The 26,356-nt window shown below is 39.1% G+C and overlaps 1 protein-coding gene across 3 annotated transcripts in view; it reads left to right on the plus strand.

The window, feature by feature from the left end:
• Positions 1-1,300: 1,300 nt before the first annotated feature.
• The window catches only part of PLEKHM3 (pleckstrin homology domain containing M3), a 79,143-nt gene continuing 54,087 nt past the window's right edge, over positions 1,301-26,356 (plus strand). For all 3 annotated transcript variants that reach the window (XR_009155472.1, XR_009155473.1, XM_058186239.1), the window contains exons 1-3: positions 1,301-1,457; positions 8,162-9,036; positions 13,001-13,924. Coding sequence is in view for 1 of the 3 variants with exons in the window: in XM_058186239.1 (XP_058042222.1) it covers positions 8,247-9,036; positions 13,001-13,924 (1,714 nt within the window). In the remaining 2 variants the exon portion in view is untranslated. The remainder of the gene's footprint in view (positions 1,458-8,161; positions 9,037-13,000; positions 13,925-26,356) is intronic.

Below are 26,356 nucleotides of genomic sequence, written 5' to 3' on the forward strand. Positions count from 1 at the left end.
AGAGAAATTATTTTCATTTTAAAATTGTTTCATTGAATTATAAAACCTGCAGTTGGCAGTTAGCAACTGAAAAGGATAACTTTTTTCTTCATTCACCCCTCTGTATTGCATTGAACGTAGCAGCTTCATGAGGCACAAAATCATCAGATGAATCCTACTGACAGCCTGAAAGGTTTTTATTAGGTCCAGTGTTTGAGCGGGAAAATACTCAAACGTGATTGGTTGAATCCCCTGACAGCTCCTTATATAAGGACAAGCTGCTGGATTGTAGATAGTTGTCCATAAAGAGTTGTTACCTGAAGCCTGTTTCCAGTCTCTTCACTCACCCAACTTAACAAAAATGACAAAAGCTTTATTTGTTGAAGTTATTCTTGTATATGTTTTGAACTGTAGAAGGCGGAAGTGTGGCAGTAAGGAAGGAAAACAGAAGGAAAAAGAACCAGAATTCCCACCTTTGCGTATGCAGATATAAGTCTTACGTTGAGCATCCATGCTCTGAATAAAAATGGCACTTCTGGTAATAGGATTTCTTCTCTCCCAACTGTTACAGAAGTTACTCTTACCGGCATGGCTCCAAAACAACTCTTTTGTAAAGAAAGCATGCACCTGTAAAAGCTTTAAATTCTATGTTTCTTCTGAAGACTGTATGACGTTTATTATACCTGGACAATAACTATATACCCTTTAGCTAAGGCCACACCTTTTGGTCTGGCAGAGGAGAATTGCCATTCGCTATCCACATCCCTGCCCTGCTCTCCCTAATGTTCAGAGATGTTCGTGTTCCCCCGTATTTCTCCTTTTTTTTTTTTTTTACACTAGTGGTGATATCTAGATCAGGGGCCTCCAACCATGTCAACTTTAAGACTTGTGGACTTCAAACTCCCAGAATCCCCCAGCCAGCAAAGCTTCAATTCTGGGAGTTGAAGTCCACAAGTCTTAAAGTTGACAAGATTGGAGACCCCTGATCTAGATGTTACTGTCCTTACAGAATCTTCATTGCCGCACAACTCCGGATCCTAACCGTCGAACAGCTGGGACGAGTTTTCGCTCACTTTGCTCTCCTCTCGCGGTCCTGCAGATTTCTGCAGCCCACCCCCACCCCGCTTTTGATTGCAGGAGGAGTCAAAGTGCAGGTATGCCATTCTCGTTCTGAAACCCTCGTCAAGCTGATGATATGCCATCAATCACAGAGTCCTGCGCTGCAGGTTGCTCCCCTACGCGCCGCTTCCGCAGGGAAAGTGGGCGGGTGCCTCCGGAACCTTCTTCCCGGCTTCCGTTTCCCTCGTTACCGCGGGGGAGCCCTTTGAGAGGAGCACAGGGAGCGAGCGTAAACAAGCAAGCGAAAGAACGCTGAATAATAACGCCGGCGCCTCTTCCCTGTCATTGAGCCAAGGCGAGAAATGAGATCGGGGGAGGAAATGCGCCGGATTTTGCAGCGGGGACCTTTTGGGAGCCAGGTAAAGGTGCCTCTATTCATAAGCTCCTGCCTTGCGCCTAAATGCATATGCTCTGCAGATAGACGCATGTCTGAGAATGTGAACATAACAACCTTTGGTGTGTCCGAAGGATCCAAAGTCGCGTCTCAATATCATTATTATATAAGTTTTCCCAGTAAATGTCCTTGTTCTGGATTTCATTTAAAAAAAATATCTAGGCATGCCCGAATATGCCCTCATTGCTTTTGAATCACATAGGGCTCTATAATAGCAAGCAGGTTCTTCGCCTTCGTGGACCTCTGTATGGTTGTGTTTATGTTTTTCTGCTACTGTAAATAGGACAAGAATAACAGCTTGCTAAAGGTGCAATTTTACCGAGGGCAGCTTAACAAAAGAACCAAGGCAAGAACGTGAGAAGCACAAAGCTAATATTTCCTTTTATGTTGAAATATCTGCAGTTAATAATTTGCACAAACTCCATATTAAGTTCCTTTTACTAGCTGCTTTTGCTGCTTTTATGTTTTCTTTCACGATTTGCAGCCAATAGTTCCTCCAAATAGCCCAAGGCATAGACCACATTTTAATATATGCCTCCATTCCTTGTAAAGTATACTAACCCTGGAGGTACTGATTAGGTCAGAAGCATCCAATAGGATCTTGGTTAGAAAGCTGGAATTTGAACCCAGATCTTTCTAATTTAAGGATCAGTTCCACATTTAGCAGTAAATTGTATGAACTCCAATATTGTGCTTTGTGTCGTTTGTAACATGGTATGATTTGTAAACAGTTATTGTAATGTATTCAATAAAACTAGATTAAATAATATCTAATTTAACAATGTGAAATCAGCTAGTGAGAATTAATTCTATCTAAAATATACAGAGGCATGTCTTCATCAGCCCAAAGGAAGTGTTTCAACAACTTTTGTAATTACCTAATCTGTTAATTTTTATTGCCATATGAATCTTTCACTTTACAGCTATTGTCCTTTCTTCCTGTTTCAGTTACTGGAATCAGCTGAGACATAGTTCACAACTGCCTCATCTTTGCTCTGGCTTAATGACTTCATCTCTGGGAGCATCTGTTCCCATTATTATATGACTTGCTTTTATTTCTGCTGAGTGGATGCAATACTTCAGATTTTCCTCCATGAGAGAAAAACATGAACAGTTATAAGAGTATTGTACTACTGCTTTTTAGATTGGTTTTGATACATTTCTGGTTTTTAATTGTATTTCTGCAAGCTACTTCGAACATTTAGGAGAGTGCTATACACATAGATATTAAATATTTTATTAGTGTATGTACTCTTAGTTTATGGTATGAACACTGTAGAAACCATAAGCTGTTTGGAAATGTGTGCAATACAGGCTAAGCCTGTACAGTGAATATTTGGTGATCTCAAACCTTCTACCAGAAGCTCTCTGCATCTATAAAACTTAATACCATCTTCTGTGTAGTAGTTTCCACTGCCACTCTGTCATCTAGGGAATACCTTGCATGCTCCTAAACTGTGTTTCTTTCCGGCATTCAAAAAAAAAAGAGAGAATAATTGAATTCTATATCATCTGCTGACCCAGTAGCACTGAAGGGCAGCCCTTCTTCCCATCCACTCCTATCTACTTCGTTTTAGAAAATAGACAATCTCACAAAAAATAGGTAATTGTTTTTTTTAAAAAAGGAACAGAAAGAATATAAATATATATTTTACTTTAAATAATCACAATCAAACATTGAGTAAGCAAAGAAAGTAAAAAAATGGATTTGATCAGATTATAGGATGGATAAAGTAAACCAAAAGATGATCTACTCTTAATTTAGAGGCAACTCTGCTCTTAAGAAGTTCAGAGTTCCATAAAACACAGCATTATTGAACTTATATGGGGATTGTGAATACTACAGACAAAAGATTAGATTTTAAACACAGAATTTAAAAAAAGATCTAATTAAATTTTTTAAATCATTTCAGATCTAAACAAATGTCTCAGTTCCTCCCGGACCCCTTCCTACAGATCCCTGAAGATTGTAATTAGTTATTTCTAAAGCTATTGGAGAAATAGAAGAAACATTATTTCTTTTTTCACAGTCTAAAAAGATAAAAAATTTCCCCTCTTACAGAAAGGGAGCAGTTCAAAGGAGGCTATCTCCCTGTGTGTGTGATTGCAAGTTATGCCTCAGTCATGTTGATGGTATAAAACTAAAATGCATTTGCCTTTCAATAAATGCAGGATGGCCTTGCCTGTCTTTTGCAACAGTGCAGACTCATGGTTAGAGCATGTGTCAAAATCATTTTCATGCTCTATGGAATTGTCTACTAAATTCCTCTTCAAAAGCCAAATTATTTCCTTCTAACTTAATCACAATATGAGTGATTCATGCAGACTTCTTGGCAAAATCAGTTCGGTTCCTCAGAGGAGCAATAGTGCAAATCCATCAAGAAGCTTCTTGACTGGGCTGCTGCCCTGAAGCTCTTTGTTCCCAAACTATTTGTGCTTCTTATTGGCCTCCTGATGCCAACATTGAGTTCAGCTCTTTTCCTTTGGGATTGCCTCTTTCTGTTTCTATGCTTTTTCTATATTTCCTATAGCAGCCAGTAAATGCTCCATTGCTCCATTGGCGCCCTGACTCTACCCTGAATTAAGGCATTATAGAGTCATAGAAGAGAAGGTTTTTTTGTAGATTTGTCCCTAATAACTCACTTAAGCTGTTGACCCTTTTTATTTAAACCTCCCTTCAAACCAGCTCTCACTTGATTAATGGCCAAACTTCCATAAATTTACTGGTTCTTAGCATAGATGTTTCATTGGTCGCTTAGTAGGCTTGTTTTTTGGGACATCTTCCCATTGATTAGAAATACCATATTTTTAATGTCATGAATTTCCATACAAGAGGAGCACAGGATCCCACAGTTAATAAATGTTGCCTTTACCACAATTTTCATGTATTTGATTTTGTTTCTTTTATGGTACTTTTTTCAAATTATATTAAATATAACCCCTAATGATGCACTAAATATCTAAGATTGTCATAGGGCAATAGTGCTCTTAGCATGCAGATTCCTAAGAATCTATTCATAGAAACTAACATTCTATTGAATGCACCAGATACAGGCAGATTTACACATAATGGATATTGAAATGGAAGCAAATGGACATCATAGGACCCTTATTTCATATACAGTAGAAATGGTGCAGCCAGAAATTCAACAGGAAAAACAATGAACATCAATACCAAATGGAGGAACCCCCATGGAAAACAGTACCAATTGCTCAGCCTCGATTCATAAAAATTGCATGGGGAATTTCAGAAGTTGAATATGGTGGATTTATATTTTGTATATGTTCTGCCACAGAACTTTGTAAACTAGCATTGCAGCAGATTGAGCATATTGTACAACATCAATAGCAATGTGATTGCCTAGCCTTGATCCTGAACAGTTTCCTTTGTTTAGCCAAAAAATTAGATACATATTTTTTGTATATACACAATTTTGAAATACACAAATTGTAGCTTACTGCTTTTCTTGTTTTAGTCAGTTTCCTTGCTTTTATTAGGCTGTCTAAATCAATCTATTTGATAAACTAGATTGCTCTAAAAAGATCACTACATCACAATAATTTCCTTAATGAATTAATATCTTGCTTGGCATACCCACCTGTATGTTAAATTTCTACTTCTTTATATAATTCTATGTCATTGGATTAGTTGCATAATGGACATTAGTGGGAAAAAGCAGGAAGTTGTGAAGGCTGTTAATCACATGGAGTTCTGCCAACAAGAGAGGTAGATGTGTTGCTTTGCTAAATGAGGATACAGTTGATCATGGGAAGATGAGATGTATGGATACATTGATATTGAGAACAGTTTGCCAAGAAATGCTTAAATGCTATTGCATTATTATTTATTTGTAAGGTAAATTCGCTGTGAAAAATGATGAAAGACATAGCACATCAATTCTTTTTGTTTGGATCATTTTTCATTAGTTTAAATAAGATCAGGTTTGTTTGCAAGATTAATGTCTGGGTTGCAATGTTTTTTGGTTGGATCTATTTTAGATAAATGCCGGAACTGTAACTTTGGTTGCTATGGTTGGAGTTTGGAAAGATTTCTCTTAACAGTTTCATCTGTGAGCCAGCAGGGATTGACAAGGATAGTAAGACATAAGAAATTGAAAATGGGGGCGGGGGGCGACGACTGGACAGTTAACTGAGCAGAAACTGGAACCTGTTAGGAATAAAAGGTAAATAGTTGGATTGGATGTTCCTTTTTAAGCAATAGAAGTCTTGATTCTAATTTTTCTCTCCTAAGAAAGTAAGACAAAATAAATAGGTTATATTCAACTTTTCAGTTCAGAGAAGTGCAAACCTATCCTTGCCAGATACGTAGAAAATGAACTTCTTTTTGTGTTATAAGAGTAGCAGGTATTACTATTATTCTTACAGGGAAATAAAACCAATAGTGTTGCATTTGGAATATCAGGATATAGAGTAGATTACAGATTTGTATCAAGGAAACAAAAGAATCTCTCATTTCCATTGTTACAGTGAAAAACATTTTATTAGCAGATCATAACTAAGCATTTGTGTATTTTAATTCATCCTTTGGGGGTGGGGAGAAACACAAAGGGAAAATTACCCTTTACTGTATTATAGCTGGTTAGTGGAAATAATTTTGCTAGTGTGTAATGATTATGAATCAATCTTCTCATCACAGCCTTACAGATGGCAGCTGAGCTGCATGTTTTAACCGATAAGTTTTCAATCAACATTAATGGTTTAAAATAAAAGTAACATAATTTTGTAAAGAGATAGTATCAGCCCAATACAGATGACACCACTAAGTCTGAAATCCTACAAATTATCCTTTGAATAAGTTATTATGAATTCAGTGGATCTAATTCTGTGATATGCATGAGAAAGTACTATAAGGATACTAATCAGTTGATCTGCATTCAACCAAGACAATGAAAAATAAAGAAATATGGTACACTTATACTTTATTTCAAAATCTCAGTTGTTTCCTAAGAAGACAATGAATAGCAGAAATGACAACTGCACACTGTGCACACAATAGATAATGCTACTATACAAAGCTGCCCTGAGTCTTGGGAGAAGGGCGGGATATAAATGTAAAAAAAAAACCACATAGAAATCTATAGGGAGCAAAATAAAATGTTCATAAATAACTTAACTACCATAGTAAAGGACTAGCAAAAGGAGTATACAGTGTGGTAATTGTTTTAGAAATAATAAACTTAAGAAAAAAAATTAAAAATTAAAACAAACACGGGAAAAATATTTTTTTCTTTTCAGATAGGAGATGGCTAGGCATTCTTTAAGATCCCTGAAGTATGTATCTTAGGCACCAAAAAAACAATGGTGGAAACATTGTCTTATCAACTCCCCTTCTTTATATACAATATTTAACTTATTTTTTCCACTTAGTGAATTAGTTTAAGTTATGTTTTATTATGCATAAGTGATTGAATGTGCACTACCATTTCTGCAACTGCTATGCCAACAGGATGTTGTTGTGTTTTATAATCTGGTGCATTCCTCCATAATTTTTCTTGTAACTGCACAAATAATTCTGACATTTTCAGGTAGATATAAGGAACATGCAAAGGCCATTGCAGGCCTTTGATCTCCGTCAATGAACTCTTCCTAGCTATATCCCACCTTCCAAAACTGAACTCCTTGATTCCTCCTGGCCCCAAGATACCACATTTTTTGCTCCATAAGACGCACTTTTTTGTCCCCCCAAGTAATCACCTTGAGTCACATGAAGGCAGTTTACAAATTTTTGTGTGTATAAATAAATGGAAGTAAATAAATAGTCATCACCGTCTACCCAGTTGCTAGCCAAGTACGGTATTTTTCGGACTATAAGACGCACCAAGATTTTGAAGCGGTAAACAAGGAAAAAAAATTTTTTTGCCCTCCCCGGCCTCCAATAGCACTCTGCAGGCCTCCCAAACCCTCTGGGCATCCTGCTTTTCACAAAAATGGGATGTGCAGATGGTTTGGGAGGCCTGCAGAGTGCTCCTGGGGCTGGGAGGCAAAATGGGAGACTGGGGAGGTTGGGGAGACCAAAAACAGGCCCATTTTACATGAAAATGGGGCCTGCAGAGGGTTTGGGAGGCCTGCAGAGTGCTCCTGGGGGCTGGGAGGGCAAAAATGCCCCTGTTTTTGCAAAAAACGGGCCCATTTCTGGCCTTCCAAACCCCCCACCCATCACATTTTTGCCCTCCCCAGCCCCCAGGAGAGCTACAGGCCCCCCAAACCCTCTGCAGGCCCCGTTTTCCTGAAAAACGGGCCTGTTTTTGGCAAAAATGGGATGCATGAGGTGGGGTTTCGGGAGCCCAAAAATGGCTGTATTCAGTGTATAAAACACACCAACATTTCCACCCTCTTTTAGGGGGGAGGGAAGTATGTCTTATATTCCAAAAAATATGGTAACTCCCAAAGATGCAATCATTTGAGAGTCTCAGATAAACATTTTAGTGTGCTAAATCTATGGGAGAATAGTCTTCTAGGGTTGTTCAGGATTGCTGAGTAGAGCCTGAGATTAGTGGGCCAAAAGGAGCCAGAAACTTATAATTTCATTTCAATAGTTACACTTAAGTTATGCCCCTTAACTTTCCACTGTTTTTAGGTGCTTTCTGGTAGGGCATATGAATCTATTGTAGCTAAGGTTACTTAAGAGTATTTTATCATGTTTTACAGGAAAATCCAGTTTTTGTACAGAATTCTTGCTGAACCACCAATACTTCTTCATTCAGGAAGATAAAGCTGAGGACAATTATTATGCATGACAACATTTACAAATGAAAGTGGTTTCAAGCTCCTGAAGTCAAATGCCCATGGCAATGAAAAATATATTGATTCTATCACCAGGTTAAGAGAAATACCTGCAAGACTTTCTAGAGATACGTCTTTGCCTTTGGTCTTATTAAAATACGGTACTCCCAAAGATATAGGTCTCTTGACTACAAATAAAATGGAGGCCTTAGAAGTTGATGACATTAGTCCAGCCTTGGAGGTAACTGAAGACTTCTTCAGTACCTTTGATGCTAAACTGGAAAATGTGCAGCCACTGGAAGTTTATGGTGTTCAGGAGATTCCGGAACTGGTTGGATGTGACACATTTAATAAAATCACAGCCTGTGAAGATTTAAGGAACGTTGCTTCTTTAGGGAAGAATAACCTTGTTTGGGCACACTGCAAAAATGGAGTTTCAGAAACCAAAGTAGAGACTGCATTTCCTGCCAAAGAACAGTTTAGAATGCAAAGGGGAATGGTTCCAGATAATCTCTCCTGGGTTGAACAGGGAGATGCTTCAACTTTTAATATCTTTAACATCTGCCAGAGGAGGAAGGATCGGCCTCGTTCTGTGAATGATGTTATAGTCCAAAATGAAGAAACTTCCTCTTTCAAGCCAGGCCATAACCGATCACATTCTGATATTAGTCACATAAATTGGGGTGTCATCTTCAATAATGCCTCTCCACAACAGCTGTCTAATCAGGCGAGCCAGTGCTCTAAACATTCATTTACACCAACTGGATTCAAAAAGGGGAAAGATATTCAAGGGAATACTGGTAAGTGCTAATACTTTTCTCCAACTATCCTTTCTTCTTGTTTGTAGCTATTTCTTTTTGAAAGAAAAACAAACTGTTAAGGAAAGGGATGTTTAATCTTGGCAACATTAAGACTTGTGGACTTCAATTCCCAGAATTCTCCAGCCAGCATGGGGAATTCCACAAGCATGGTTGGCTGGGAAAATCAGGAACTTGAAGTCTACAAGTTCAATTCTGGGAGTTGAAGTCCACGAGTCTTCCAGTGGCCAAGGTTGGACACTCCTGATTGACAAGTTTATAGCACTGATTTCTGGATTCAGTTTCCAATTCCACTGTATATTCTTTAAATGAAAGAAGCAAGGGATACAAATAAATGTTGAAGGATATGCTGAGACAGAGAAAGGAAAACTCCTTGTCAAAATCTTATAGTATAAATGATAGTAGATAAGGGTTATTGTGTAAAGCTTTCATACTCAATCCAATAAAAATGCATACACCACTTCTGTAGGGTATCCTAGTTCATGTATATACTTTGTGACATGAAAATTATTTTTCATTGAATGTTTTTATTTATTAAATTTATATACATCCCATCCCACTCTGCAAAGCATCTAAGAGCAAAAATGGAAATTGCTGGATTGTTTTTGTTTGTTGTTATTTTCATTCTTAATTTCTTCCAGGTGGCCAAATAGTTAACATTCTTCCAAGCTTTCTGTCTTGTTGCTGTTTGGAAATTCTTGCTATTGTAGCAAATTCCTGGTAGTAAAAACTCAGCAGTATTAAACTGTGGGAGCAATGAGTCAAGAAACCTCTCAAATGATTCACTAATGCATTAAGAAAAAAATTCTGCCAATGCATGCTTATTTTACAGTAGATATGATATTTGATGCCTCAGTCCTAATTTCTCTATAATTATATGTGTTGTAAATGTTGTATTTTGATGAACGTATCTTTTCTTTTATGTACACTGAGACCATATGCACCAAGACAAATTCCTTGTGTGTCCAATCACACTTGGCCAATAAAAAATTCTATTCTATTCTATATGACACAAAATTTCCTTTAAAATTACTGTGTGAGAGTAGGATTCCTTTATTTAAAGATCTTCTCAACTGTTTATTTGTCTAACACCCAAGTTAGCCAATATCTTTGGCCACTAATGGATATTGTTGAGGATTCTGGAGGAATAAATGCCTTTTATTTAATTAAATGTCATTAATGCCATTTGGTCCAGTACCTAAGTAAACCATACATGTTTAGAGACATTCTACCTCTAAATAAGTGATGCTCAGATGGGTAAAGAATGAGGAAGTATTATTGCTTTCTTGCTTCTTCATTCTGGAACAAGTAACTAGTAACAGCTATAAATAGATTGCTAAATTAGATGGACTTTTGGAGTGATTTAATAAAGTAATTCTTCTGTCATATGCAGATAATAACACTACCCAAAGAGTATGGACCATGAGAAATGCAACCCAAGTTTTGCTTACAGTGTGATCTTTGCTTCTATCATTGGAGAGGTTGTTAGAAAACAAAGAAAGTGAGAAAGATGTTAGCTATTCTCAGTGTCCATTTCAGATATATAACATACATTACAAAAATTGTAATGAGACATAATAAAGAAAAGAGATATAATCTGTAGAGAGAAAATTCTTACCCTGCTCTTTTCTCTGATGTTTCCTTCTTTGGGATCTATTTCTGTAGAATTACAGTTCAAAAAAAAAATAGCCCAAATGTGGGCAATTTAATGTGATTATCTCCTATTTACCGGTACTTTGATGGGCTCTGATTTGCTCTGCCTCAATTGAATTTCCTTGTTTGGTGAAAGTAAAGAGAAATTTTCTTTCCCTTTTAGAAGCTGGAGAGAAAGTGCTCTGTGAAAGGTATTATGTAGCTTTGGTGCATAAGGCAGGAGAGGTGGAACAGGAGATGGTTGATGGAAGGCAATGGTCAAGAGAGCTGTGATCTGGCCAGCTTGTGCCAGCAACTGCTGCTCCAAAGAGTGTGCTGGATATGCATGTTAATCAAGTCATTCCACACTATTATTTCTGTTGAAGTGGGAAGCTAGTTCACAGTAGCTTGAGAGACAGTTAGTAGAAAGAATGACTGGCTGTGGAAGATTGGGGGTGGGGGGAACTGGAGGAGAGAAAGAGCGAGCTTTTGTCTTGCTTAACAAAAGACAAGCAAATCTCTGAGACAGTTTAATGCAAGCAAGGAGGGGAAAACAGGGTGGATGTGGCATGAAAACTAGGAGAACCTGAAGTATCATCTGTGCTTGATAGAAATGAGAACAACTGAATGGGGTTGTAGCTGGATCTGCAGTAGCCATGCTGTTTTTCTTATTGGATTGACAGAAAAGGAAGATGGCAATAGAATGTGTGCCCATTATCTCCACTACAAAGGGGGGGGAGGGGCAGAAGAGGCAAAAAAAAATAATGAGTTTTGAGTTAGAAATTCTAATAAATCCGAGAGCAAGATATGGAAGGCAAATAAAATTGGTTTCTTATACTGTGTTCTTTTCTCTCATGGATACCTCTTTCCTTCAAGTTTAAATTGAATTTAGTTTCTTTGTTGCCTGCAAATTAAATAAAATCTCTCTTTTGGGGTTTTTTCAGGGAAGATAAAATACATGTTGGCAGAGCAATCTTTTATTACTTGCTTTAGTGCAGCGTGAAAGGAGAAACATATCACGGTGACATGTACTGGAAGAGCTATCACATTCAGTGCCCAAGGTTGGAGTACAATGCACAAGTTGAAAATGCAGACACAGCGTTAAAAATATTTCTGAAAACTATAGTTTTCAGGTTCATTAAATTCTAGAACTGAATGGTAACCCTTAGACCCATGTTTTCCGACCTTGGCAACTTTAAGATGTGTGGATTTCAGCTCCCAGAATTCCCCAGTCTGCATTTCTATGGGGATTCTCAATCATCCAGGTCACGGTTGTCCCAAACCATGGGGCAACTGGACTTTTCCCAGAGAAACTGGACTTTCTTGTTTTTCTTTGAAGAGGTTTCACTTCTCATCCTTCTCATGCTTCTGGCTATTATCCAACCCACCATTCAGTTAAGAATCTAAATGAAAGCTTTCCAGGCAGATGGCTTTTAGTCTTCTTTGAGCACATCCATTGAAAGGGAGCTCACCATCTTTTGGCTGTTTGGTTCCACCATCAAACTGCTGTTGTTAGTTAGGAATTTTTTATTGTTGTTGATCAGAATCTGCCTTCCTATGACTTAAATATCTTATCTTCTAAAAAGGTTCAGCTTCCTATTGAACTTCTACACATTCTATGAGAATATTTATATACATTTCAGTGTAAAAATATATCTGACAACATTAGAATAATAAAAAATATTATTTTGCCCACTGATTGCAAAAACATATTTGTGTTAGTATATACTAGTATAAACAAATTCCCTGGACATTTTTAGAATTTTTTTTTTATTTTGTTTGTTTATGTGTGTGTGTGTATACACATAGTAACAATACTCTTAATGATATGGAAGAAGGAGGGAGGGAGGTAGTCCAAGAAGTGGCTCTGGAGGTGACCTTAAAGGTACTTATAAGAGAAGGAAGTCATGTAAGTAAGTTGTTCTGAGTCATTTAGGGATGTCAAGTTTAATAGCATTTTGAATTGGGTTCAGAAATGACCTGGAAGCCAGAGCAGATGGCAAAGAATAGGCATAATATGATCATTTCCGCCAGCTCTCATTAACATTTCTTGCCACCTATTTTGGATCAGCTGTTTCAAGATCCTTTATAAGAACAGGATCCAAGTAAAAGGTTATCAAGGTGTAAATTTATAGCTCTAAATTGTCTTTGTGAAGAGGAGAGTTGTAGTGAACCTAACAAACCTCAGTTGATAACAGATGCCCAGCCACTGTGATTTCCTAAACCAATATTGACCAACTGTTACTGGTCAACCTAAGCATTATAGAGATGTTTTAAAGCATTTATAATTACCTTTGTTCAAACTCTCTTCTAGAACACAAGCCTACGTATTCCAATATCTTGAAGAAAGGGTTTGTAGAAATTAAGAACAGCCATGGCAGTTACTGGCAGGCTTATTATGCAGAACTCTCTCCATATGAACTTTGTCTGTATCAGCTTGACAAAAGCGGCAACCAGAACCTTCCAACGGTCTATCTGCTTTTGCACTTCCAAAGCATCAATGTGGAAACCAATGTAGTTGATGCAGTCCTGTTCAATAATTTGCACCTGCAGCTGAAAGCAGAATCACCTTGGGAAGCTTTGGACTGGGGGCAAAAGCTTCGGCAAGCTGTTCATTCTTCAGTTCCATCGTTTCTGAGGCCAAAAGGAGACTTGGTGAACTCATGGAAGTTAGATAATGCTGAGAGCAGCCTCACTCAAAACCATGGCTTACAGAAGGAACCGGCTGAATTTTTCCAGTTCACATCTTTGACCCCAAACATCAAGGATTACCAAAGCACTGTCAAATCAGGGATTCTTTACAGATTGACACTCCAGAATAACTGGAAAGCATTCCATTTTGTACTCAGTGGGTCTCTTCTCATGGCATTTCAGATTGGTGGACTTGATGAGGACCCTCTGTGGAGCTACAATATTGAGGCATGCGTCTCTGTTCAAACCGATATTCTGGATGATTGTGACTCTTGTTTTCAGGTGATATTTTCTCAAGATGTGCTTCGTCTCCGTGCAGAAACCTTTCAAAGAGCTCAGGAATGGATGGAGGCTTTGAAGGCTGCAACCAGAGCAGCAAGTTTAGGGCAAAAACTGCAGGTGACACTTAGAAACAAAGTTCAAGGTTTATCTTGTGGAAAAGAACATAGGAAGATCAAACGCCAGTCTGTCACCACCAGTTTTCTCAGCATTTTAACTACCTTGTCCTTGGAAAGAGGTCTAACTGCTCAGAGTTTCAAGTGTGCAGGTAAGTAACATAAAAGAAGATGTTTTGTCATTCTCAAATCACTGCACTAATATATCTTTACACTGCATAAGAGTGCCTCAGTTTGGTATTTTCAGTGTAGCACATTTTCACATAACTTGATTGTTCTGTTTGCAAATTGAGAATTGGGATAATTTGAAATGCCACAATGTCCTTCTTCCAAGGGCTCACCAATAAATATTAATTGTGATAAATTACCACCAGTCAGTCTGAATATGCTGATACATCCTGGCCAATGCAACTGGGAGTTCCTAAAGTTTTCCCTTTAGCTCCCTTATTAGCTTCCCTTATTTATTAGAAATAAAATGTTTACTTTTCTCTGGTCAAAGTCAAGAATTGCGCTTGTTATGAAACACAAAGAGCAGCTGTGCAATCTTGTGCGTGGAAAGGTTAGCAACTCAGATCTCTAAATATTAAAAAAAATATTAAAAAAACCTATAGACAAAAATAGTAAAGCAATAATAACACACACAATTCCAGTTAAAAAAAATATATTTTTCACATTTCTGAACCTCCCATCTCCCTCAAAAAGGAACTCTGGGCAGTGTACAATAAAACATCAAATTATAAAAACAGTATATAAAATTAAAATATTACAAATAAAATTTTAAAAGGAAGCAGGAATAATAAAACCCTGTTAAAATTAATGAACAAAGGCAGAGGGAGAGCTCTCGTGGCATTAAACCAGCCCCATAACTGCTTGCTCTTTTGGGCTTCCCATGCCAGGTCACAGAGCCATGTTTTAACTCCTTTTCAGAAGGCCAGGAGAGTCAGGGCCCACTTCCCTCCTGGGGAAGAATATTCTACAGGGCAGGAGCAATGGCAAACAAGACTTTTTTTCCTAGGCCTTACCAGTCAGGTTCTTTAACTGACAGGGTCTGCAACATACTTCCATCCCCTTACAAGAATCTGAATGACCACAAGATGGAAGCAAAAGTAAGTAGTCTCTTTATCTCATGTAACAATCAAACAGATTTTCCCAGTCCAAGTATGATAAACCTCTAATCAGTGGTGGGTTGCCCCCAATTTGGACCAGTTCTTGCGAACCGGTAATAAAACCAGGAGGAGGCTCCGCCCACTGACCCCAACATCAGGCAGCTTCTGCACATGTGCAAAAGCTTCTGCATGCGCAGAAGCAAGCACGAGCAAAGCGAGCGTGTGCGTGTGATCCCGCTGCAAACCAGTAGTGAAGTAGAACCCACCCCTGCCTCTAATGTGCCTATCTGGTTTATGAATAGGTTTTTATAGAGGGAAAGGAGATTTCTGTGTTTTTATATGTAACATTTTGGCAACTTTGTTGTACTTTGATCTTACAAATAGTTCAGTGTATTTAGTATACAAAGTCCTCCAGCATTCAGCTACAATGAGTTCTTTGGGTAAAATTTCTTCGGCCTTGCAACTTTTTATGAATCAATCAAATGAAAGTGAAATAATAGATTACTGCTAATACTAATAGAAAATTTCATCAAATTAGAGAAAATCAGCTGTGTAAACTAGACACATAAGTGAGTGGAAGTTCTGTTGTCCTCTCTCTGTTAATTTTTACATAGTTAGACTACATAAGAGCAGAAATTCTCATCTTCCCCATTAACTTTGTTTTTGGAAGGTGGCTGGAAAGATCACAAATGGCAATCATGTTAGTGGAGGATACTGCAATTGTAAATGAAGAGTTCAGGCTTCTGTCTCTTGCCATGGATGATATCCAGCAGTATTTGTTTGCAACCAAAATAAATGCCACTGGTGGAACCGATTTCCTCCCTTTGTGTATCCCCAAATCTGTTCCAGAGGTTAGAGAGACATTTCTAAGCAGTTGGACATGGGAGGAGGCAAATGGCATATATCACTTAATAACAGATGCTCTCATTGCATTCCTATTATTCCTATTAGGTATGGAATTTGTAGCCAATATTAATATTGACCAGAAATATTGATTCCAAATATTAAATTGGAATCTGTTTAAACTGCTCCAAATATTAAATTCCTCACCAGTGATCCTGTTGCCAGTCGCTGTTATGAGCTGTGGTTTAGCAATATATGGAGAGTCCCATGTTCTGTACCTCTAATATAAAGAGCTTTTGCCTAACACAATAGGCTCTACACACAGGCATTTATGCCCTAGGGACCTCCAGAATGGATTATGGTAATGTACTCTACATGGAGCTGTCCATGTACATCCAGATCCACATGTGAAGAGTTCAATTTATTGCTCATGCCTGTTCTTCCCAGACGGGCAGTTTGCACCTGGGCCAGACTAAATAAAATTCAAGGGGAGAGGAAAAAGTGGAACCTTGTCCTCTTGTGCTTATATAATTATTCCAGAGTAATTACCGACTTGACTCTTCCCTGTGGCTGAGCCGATCTCTCTCTGACTACATTAGATATCTTTCTGCAAGCAGTTTACTTCCGGGTGCAATTCAAGGTGCTGATCTTGTTGTTTAAAGGCCTACATAGCATAGGAGCAGGTTTTTTGAGGGATGGCCTCTTCCCAATTACATCTACCCATCCCACCAGATCAGGCAGGAAAAGTGTGCTGTGGCTTCCATTCCCAAAAGAGCTCCATCTGGCAGGACCCAAGCAGCATTCCTGTTCTCTGGAACATCATTCGCCTGAGGTGAGGTTAGCGCCATCTCCATTAACCTTCTGGTTTGAAAGAGGGGTAAAAGAGGCCATCTAGATTTAAATGAACAGCCCTCTCAACAGAGGGGGAGGGACAGACGCCACCTATTTTTTTTTTACAACATAGTCCTTTCTAGAAGTTCCAAGAAGGTTTCACGCACTCTGTTTCTGAGGGCACAAATAAAGCCCCAAGTGGCCTCAACTACTCAACCACTGTCAGAGAGCTAATGGTTGGCCTTCAGAGTGCTAAAGACCAGATGACTGCAAGGAATATGAATCCTTCCATTCCCGCCATTCAGTCAAGAAGCTTCTTGGATGAGAAGCGAAATGTCTTTAAGGAAAAACAAAGTCCAGTTGCTTTTTGTAAAAGCACTTTTGGAAGTTCCAGAAGACCCTTAAAAGATTGTTTTTTCACCACCTTTGGAAATCCAGGGCTTTCAAGATAACTGTATGAGATTAAATGATTTTGTTATCTCACTTTCTGGAGTTCTTTTTGTTTATTTTATAACAAAAGAATATTTTGTTGTAAAATAAAATATTTGTTATAAAATAATTTTATTTGTTTACATGTTTATTTTTGATAATTTTAGATTATTGCAAAGTTCTTAATTGTCACTGTTTGTGAGATGGGCGGCTGTATATATATGCTAAATAAATACATAATAGAGCCCCAAATGTCATTTTGATGCGCCTTATGCAATTCTGGATAAGTAGACAAATTGCACTAATATTTTGAGGCTTGATTTAACGAAATCTGAACCTCTGATTAGGAAGTTACTAGAAATTTGAGGATGCACTGTTACTGCTGCACTTTATGTCCAGAAGTGCAAGCAGCTGTTATTTCCAGCAGGGGGCTATATCAGTAGATTGTCTTGCTTTAAGAGCAACCAAAGTTCAACACATGCATATAACACATCTACGCATCCACCCCCCAAGAAAGCCAATTTACTTATTTATAGAACCTGAAAGAAAAGTTAAACATGTACATTAATTGAAAAATAATACTTAGCTATTAAACAGCTTTTGTGTGGGGAAATGAAAAATACTACTTTTTTATATGCTAGATTTTATTTAAGGATACATTTACATTAATTCCTACAGAAATATAAAAATGTGCTTATTTTAATAAACTAGGATAACTATTATAATGTTGGCCAGCAACTAAGCATCTATTTCCCTTATTAAAAAGGGGGATTTTCTCCTGCATCTTTTTCAGAGGGCAGATGTATTGCGCGGAATTGAAGGGTGAGAGGCTGACTTGTCAGTCGTTGGTGTTGGGACCACCTCTTAAAGGGCTTCTGCAAGGCCTGTCTTCTTATCTTTGTTTGGAAACATTAACCTGACCATGCCAGATATTTTGATCAATTAATACGTTGGAAGCAAGGAAGGGGGAGGGAGAAAGTCTCATTCCATTGCAAGAATGTAGTTGTAATGGCTATTATAGAAGAAAAAGTACAAATATAGACAAATTACCCTACAAAGTTAAGGTGTTTTTCCCTTCCTCTCAATCCATAGCACTAGTGTAATTATTTTTTAGAAGATGGGGATGTTCGAAAAAGGCAGTGGTATACATTTTTATATCATGCCTAGAAAATGGCACAGATCTTCCAGAAAGGTCGCCTCAGATCATGTTTTGACTTGAAAGTGATTTTTATTTTGAAAAAAATCAGATTCTTCAATAAAATGCTGGAAATAATGTGATAAAAATTAGCCCCGTCAAGTTAACGTATCCAGGAATTCTTTGAATCCTTTGATAACGATAGCTTTAGACTGGGTATGTACTATCATTTCTTGGCTAAAGATTGCATTAAGTCTTTGTTTAACATGGGCAGGACCAGCAGGGGCCGCTGCTCTCCCTCCCCGCCTGGCTGCACAGTGTGCACACGTCCGCCTGCCCTCCAAAAGCAATCCTGCCACCATTCGCTTTCATTTTGCGGCAGGAGAGGAAGAAAGCGAACTGCACCACTGTGGCACATGCACGTGTGCATGTGCAGCAGCCTAGGGACATCCACGGCCAGCCTGGCCTCCTGGAGCACTGCTGCAGCAGTGCCGTTTGCTTTCATCAGCTGCAGCAGGCAATGGTGTGTGTTAAAAGAGGGGGAGCGTCTTGCATGTGCCGCACCATTCGCTTTCTTCCTTCTCCCGCCACAAAATGAAAGCAAATGGCGGCGGGATTGCTTCGGGAGGGCAGACGGACATGTGCACAGTATGCAGCAAGGCGGGGAGGGAGAGCGGTGGTGGTGGTGGCCCCTTCCAAGCGCAGCGCATGGAGGCAAAAGCAGGTAAGGTGGCTGGGCGCACGTGTTGCTGCGGAGGCACTGCAATCGCTCAGCCAGGGCGGGCTCAACGGGGGCAGCCTTGGCCTCTCCACCTGTGCCATGTCCCACTCCGGCTAGCCATGCGACTATAAGTGCATCGACCTGGTCTTTGGCAAGATGAAAGATTACCCGCACTGGCCCGGCCAAGTAAGTGCCATTACCCAGGCCGAAGGGAAAGCATTGCAGGCTCCACGGTGGCACGGCTGGGCCTGGCCCTCTCCCCAGGCGGGAGGCTGCTGCCCTGCCGGCCACCACCTCTTGCTCCGGTTCTTCACTGGTGGGAAGCGGCACCACAGCTGAGCCTCCTTCCCCTGGAGCGCCAGACTCTGCGGGCTGAGTTCCCGGAGTGGTGCCAGCGGTCAAAGAGAGCAGGCAGGTGACCAGGTGGGAAGCCCGTGGGCTGCTTCAGAGCCTCAAACCCCATGGAGCCGGCACACAGACCCAGGTGGAAGGCAGCCTTTTCTGCAGCATCCCCCTCCCCTCTTTGGATTGTCCTGCAAGGTGGGGGTCTGCCTTTGCAGAAACAGGCCAGGTGAATGTACAGCAGCCCAGGGATGTCCACTTGCCCTCCTGGAGCACCACCACCATCCCTCTTAGCCCCAGTTGTGTTTCCACCAAAGGCCTCTCACCCACCCACTGGCTGGGCTGGGCTGGGCTGGATGCTGACCTTGGAAGGCAAGCAGGCATGGGGGACCGCCAGGAAGGCAGTATGGAAGGCAGGCAAGCATGTGAGGGCTGCGGGGAAGGGAGTAGGCTGCTAGCTCCCTTCCCTGCAGCCCTGACATGCTTCCCTGCCTTCCACGTGGCCTTCCGCTTGCATGCCTTCACAAACTGGCCACGGGGATGCTGGGAAGGCCACGTGGAAGGCAGGGAAGCATAGCAGGACTGCGGGGCACAGTCTGGTTCAGGGGCGTGGCCAGCCAGTGGTTGCTATCGCTTTGGCGAACCAGCTCCAATCTCCGCTACCAGTAGCATTTCACCCCTGAGGTAACCTTCTAAAATTATGAATGTATGCAACCTCCATGAAAAAAATGTATATAATATCTGCCTGTGATTGGTTTTGACAAATAGCTAGACAAGTCTTAGCTGTGATATACACCCCCTTTGGAAAACCCCTAGGTGTGTCCTAAGAAATACTGTTAATGTCAGATGAGGATTCTGTTTTACTTTGAAATGATTCTCATCCATAGCATAGACATATTGCAAATCTAAGTTCTCCAACACCAGCTGTTAATTACTGTGTTTGTAAAGATAAGGTTTAAGATACTTACAGTGTGGGGGGAGAGGGGAATTGCAAGTTGAGCTGCGTGCATGTGTGCACATGCGCTGGCCCACACTCATGCAAGTCAAGCTGTGCACGTGTGCATGTGCACCGGCCTGTTGCTCGCATTGCCCATTTCCAAATAGGCTACAACCCAGTGGTGCATCATGGCCCAAGGATGGGAACCCCTGGCCAAGGACAAGTAAGTGAACCTTTTTGATGAGCAAGTATTTTAGAGTAGTTCCTTAGACTCAAATTTCTGTTCAGAACATCATGCTGGCATTATGTGCCTATAACTCCCAGAGGTAAATTAGCTGAAAGGTAACTCCGTAAGTGCAAATAATGCCTTTAACAAATGCATGGACCTGCTCTATGATGCTATTTTTGTTGATGAGGATGCATAAAATATAGATTAATTGGATCTTTTAAAAATCTATACTGGGGGGTACCTGCATATATGAGTGACCGTAGACAGTATTCTTGGCAACTACTGCCTTGCCCTATTTTCTGCATTTTTTAAAAAAACTTTAAATAGTAACAGGAGCTGATATGCTGCAAAACAAGTGCAAACTCCAGCATTATATTTGTTTTCAAGAATATCTCTGGACCTCGAATGAACTTTCTTTTAAATACTGTATTTTTCGGAGTATAAGACTCACCTCTTTCCCCCAAAAAAGAGGGTGAAAACCTGGGTACGTCTTATACTCCGAATGTAGCCGCACCCAGGTTCTCAAATGGAGGTTTCAGAGGCTGAAAAAAACATCAGAAACGAAGCTTCAGACATGGAGCCACAAACAGAGCTTCAGAGGCCTTTTTTCTGAAGCTGTTTCGGAGGCTTTCAGAGGCAGAAAAAAAAGTTTTTTCTGAAACAGAGTTTCAGAAGTTTCAGAGGCAGGAAAAAAAAGCAAAAAAAGCAAGGTACAGAGCTCACAACCAAGGAACCTGTTGCTAAAATTCACCTCTGGGAACACTGATTGGGGGTATTCCGGGAGGCCGATCTACCTGCCAATCAGCTTTTTTCTTATTTTCCTCCCCAAAAACTAAGGTGCAACTTATACTCTAAAAAATATGGTAATGTTGGATAATTGCAGCCTATTACTTTAGTTTTGATAAAAAGGAAGAGTAAGCCAAGGATATACTGTAGGTAGTATTATTCAGTAGATGTCTATGGAGATTCTCAGTCATCCAGGTTATGGTTGTCCCAAAGGTGCTTTTTCAAGAGACAACTGGACATTCTGGTTTTTCTTTGAAGATGTTTCGCTTCTCATCCAAGAAGCTTCTTCAGCTCTGTTATTCAGTAGAAAAGCCAGAGGGGGTTACAATAACAATCCAGTTAATTAATGCTTTATAACTGGCTGTATCTTTATAACATATAAACATGTACACACATATTTTTAACAGGCATAACTGTCTCTCAAAATTCCATATGTATCCAGGGGTTTAGGGTGGATTTCTGCCTAACAGTATCTTGGCCCCATATAAAGAGCTGTATAATTCCTAAAATAATGAAATATAATTATTACAATATAGTTATTATTAAGCATTACATTAAAATTGTTTTCAGTATAAAAATAACAAGCCAAGAGAGAGGAGATTGGACAAATGTGGGTTAGGGTGTCAATAGTAATTGCAAAATGTCTCATTGGTCTTTTCCCATTTTGAAAGATTTTGGCTGTCTTGTCCTCACAGGGTGACTGTTTAACCTACCAGGATTGCTACTGATAATTGCATCTTATAGGCAGTAGGCATACCAATTTCTCCCCCCCACCCATACCCTTACCACCCCATCCCACCCCACCCCCATAGCTGCAAAAATGGGGTAAGCTTTGTGTAGATAAAAAGTTTTGCTGCAAATTCTTCAGCCATTTAGTGCAAATTCCTGTAATTACCATCATTGTGTCCTGTCTGAATGACACACAATACAGCAGAAGTCTTTCCTAATTGAGACTTTACAGGAGGTACAAATCCCTTCTTTGTTCAGCCTGACAAATTAGCGCCAGAAAGTGGCAGGGTCCAGTAGGAATCAAAGACTAGCTGCACAAAGATGAGACTTAAGGCTACAGTAATAACCCTCTCTTGTTCTTCATGGGGGGAGAAAAGTAGTGGTGAATAGAAAAATCAAGGTGTTTTTTTTTTCTTTTGGGGTTTTGTTTTGTTGTGAATTCCCTTGACATGACAGCACCTTAGGACTGCTTTATTTATTTAGTAAAAGTGATTAAATAGCAATACAACAGAGTGGTCCACTGTCCCTCCAGTTTTCTCCAAGCTGTAGACCCCCATAGCCTTCTCTAATTGATCAACAATGACCCACTGATAGAGAAGTTTGTTAGATGGATTTGTTGGAGACAAGGTTTTTCCTTTTTCCATTTCTTTTTTGATTTGTTTTTCCTTGAATCCAAATTTGAAGGTGGTAACAGATTTGTTTTGTTTAAATTGCTCTCTGTGTTTTTGTCTTGCTATTCTTTGCTTTAAAAGCATTTTCAGGAAACGCTTCCAGACAAAGAGTTGACTTTCAGAAATGAATGAAAAAAAATATTGCTGAAGACAAGCTTATCTTGGCGACTAGCTAGCATTTGCTAAGCAAGTGTATATCAAGGTCAGAAAAGCATTTTACAAAATGGACTGGCACATACCTAACCCCAAATTGTTTTGCTTCAGGAATTGATATCTTTCCTAGCCCTGGGAATAAGGAAACTTTATTAAGGCTACAATTCTGAATACATCTTTATAAAACTAAGTACCGTAAGTAATGCTTACTTCTTCCTGAATATAGGAGTGTACTGGAGTTTGCAACTAATTATTACCCCCATTCCAAAGAATAATATCTTCCACTACTGTGCTATTTTTCAGTCTGCAAGAAAATAAATCAGATTCAGATGACTGAAAACTTTAAAGTCCTGTCCCATATGGTTATTACTGTCAGGGTTATATAGATTAAGTGGACTGTCCTTCCAGGTTCAGCAAGTATGGTGACATTTACTTCAGTTTCTAATTTTTATGCCAGATAAGTAACATAGATGCTGTTTTGCATTCCTGAGACCCTATAACTAAAGATTTTTAAAAATTTCAGTTTTCAAAAAATGTCCTTCCAATTAGGAAAAGTAGGCAAACAATTCTGGAAGAGTCTGAAACTACTTTGAATGGTATAGCAAGCCTAGAATTGTTGTGATAATCATGATGCTTCAAAGATTTGTGGCCTATGGGATTTATTCTTTGGTCTGCTTGCATAAAAGTGCATCTTAACAGTCTGTTGTCTGTTTCTGCTCTCTCAGCAGTAAGTAAAATCTGATAACTTCAGGGAACTTAAATTTACATCAATGTGCATTGGATTGCATTGGAAAAGAAATATCATTAGCATAGGCTCCATTATACTTTCTGCTTGTCTAACATATAAAGGAATTCTGATTTCCATCCTGCTTGTTACTTTTGTTTGTTGCAGCTTCATCCCCTGAAAGTACAGTTAGGTAATTTGTGTACTGTATATATATGTGTATGCTTATTAGTTAAAATTTAGCTAAATCCCTTAGTATCTCGTAAACTTCCTGTTTCCCTGCATAAATGACAGTTGGGAAGTCTCAACAAGAAAAATGAATGGCTGTAATGAGTCAGTAAAAAGGGGATTGGTAGGGATAATCTATTATTAAATGCATGTTACAGGGACCTAGCATATGCAAACTGCATTCTGTGAGTAATCCAAAAGACTCCATTGGAGTATTTTCTATTTGAGTATGTGCATCTGTAGGATAAATGAGCTTAAGAAAGTTTTGTATAGGGGCCACATATGGCATAGCCGAATGATTATGCCATATGTGGCCTTTGGAGTCCTATTTAGAATGGGTAAAATCAAAATATTTTATCTGTCATTTCTCCACCCCCCCTCTCGTTTTCTTTGGTTTTGGTTTTTTCCCATTTATTTAGTATTTGGACACAATGAGCAACCAAAACCTTGTAAATGTTTACGGAGCCATTTATCTATTGAAACTCTTGAAATCCCTCCCAGAATATGTTCCTCTTCTTCCAATACTTGAAATATGGACTTGAGATGCCTCTAGAAGTTGCACATTTGGTGATTGAGTTATGCAGCTCACAATGAATGGAGGTCACTGCTCAGCTCTCACCCTTAGCCAAGTACTTAATTTCTTTTGACTGATATTGTTTAAGTTTTCATTGCCTACTTGTGATATTCATTGAAAAATATTGGTGGAAACCTTTTTCACATCTCATATTCTAAGGTCACAAGTTTATTATTATTTATTATTACAATTATTATTTCCGTGTTTCTGGAAATGTATAAAATATCAGAGTTTAATAGGCATATCAATTTTGCCTTCAGGGTCCTTGTGCAATCCCTGTGAATTCAGTGCTACGAAAAGGAAAAAGAAAAATACAGTATCTCCCTGGGTTGATCAGAAGCTGTTTTTTTAAAAAACAGCTATGTTCCTTACCGTTTGAGTAGCCGATTCAGCCTTCCTCACTTTTGCCATCTGAGCATTTTCCTCCGCTTCAAGCCCATCTTCTGGGGGAGACAGGGACCCATTTGCTTATCTCCTATAAGAATAGTACTATGAATTTTAAAAGATGCCCTTCTTCACTTTAGATTATCTTTAGCCCCACTAGACTGCAAGGTACATGTGTGAGCTTTTGTGTATAGAGTTGTGCTTTATGGTTTTGTAATACTCTTTGAAATCAAAGCAATAAAAAGGTGAAGGTTCCCCCTGCCACAAATTGACACAAGGATGTCAATCATGTGCAGTAATCAGTTGTTTGCATACATTCCCAGCAGCTATACATAACTTTGCAACAGATCTTTATTTTTTCCTCTCCTCAGAGCTTAGTTAGGCAGCATGCCTAGTTTCTATTCAATTTTTTTTGGGGGAAAAAACCTTTCTACCCTGTCTTATATTTTTTTGAACCCTAAAATAAGTGCTTGGCCTTATTGGCCAATTGGACTTATTATCAGGGGATGTCTTATTTGGGGGGAAAGAGGGTAGTCCTACTTTTAGATAAGGAGGATCACCTGAATATGATGGCCCCATTCATCAGTGCTATAAAATAAAATTATCTGACCTTCCTTTACCTTTCCACTTTTTTCACTTAAAATGCGGAGGCAACATCATTCGCTGCCTGTCACTACTGGCATCCCCTGTGGTGCCCTCTTCTTAGTGTAGAGTTTTGGGTGGTATTCGCTGACCTCCACAAGGCTGCAAAAACAGATGAATCTGAGCCATCCAAACTGGTGTCCTTGAGCAGCCAGAAGGCAGCACCATCAGAACTACTCACTAAACTCCCTCGTGATGCTACAGGAGAGCCTTCAGTCTGCCAATAATTCATACTCATGAATTCATGGCCTAGAAAGATGACCCATGGGTCATGGACGCATATACTTTTAAAAGAGAAGGTCTGCTTTCAGACATGCTTTATTTCTATAGCACATCATATTTACTTTGCTTTTGTTGGAACTGCTGCCTAATTAAAGAAACTGGACATAACAAATGTTATGGATTTTTGAAGCAAGCTTAAATCCACTTCATTTGGAAAGAAATGCCAATGAACTCAATGCAGACTTCTGAATATTGTGCAGATGTGTGCACATGTAATCAAATTGTTATAAAAACTGCATGTTGCAAACTACAAAGAATTTTGAAAAAAAAATTATTTTTAATTATGGATTATCCTGTCTCCCAGACATAAGATGCTCCCTCAAAAACAATACTACTCTTTTTGGATATTATAAGATTGGGAAGCATTGGAAGTTGTCTTCTGACTTCCTCTCACCCCATAATCAGAGATGGGTCTTGACTAGAAAGATGGACTTTTAAAACCTTGGTATGCTACTCATTATCACCCCAGCATAGTCTGTAGTTTGGGCCCTGCAATACTTGTTTTCATTTTCCATGATTTTATTTCTGCCACCTTAACCGCATGTGGGTTTTTTAAAAAAAATATTTTTATTGTAATACTTAATTTTTGTTTTCTTTTTAATGATTTTTTTATTCTTATCACCTCCTACTGAGAGGATTTATAAAATTATGTTAAATACATTTAGCATTTTTTAAAACGAGAAAAATGTTGCTTGATGAGAGAACTTTCAAAATCAAATAGAACTTTAGGTAATGATATATTTATACATATTAAGATTGCTATACAATTTTTTGGGTGGGATAACAGTAAATGTGACAGTAATTTTCTCAAAAAATGTATGCTTGTTTGTCTTTATTA

Source organism: Ahaetulla prasina, chromosome 1 (genome assembly GCF_028640845.1).
Source record: "Ahaetulla prasina isolate Xishuangbanna chromosome 1, ASM2864084v1, whole genome shotgun sequence".
NCBI lineage: Eukaryota > Metazoa > Chordata > Lepidosauria > Squamata > Colubridae > Ahaetulla > Ahaetulla prasina.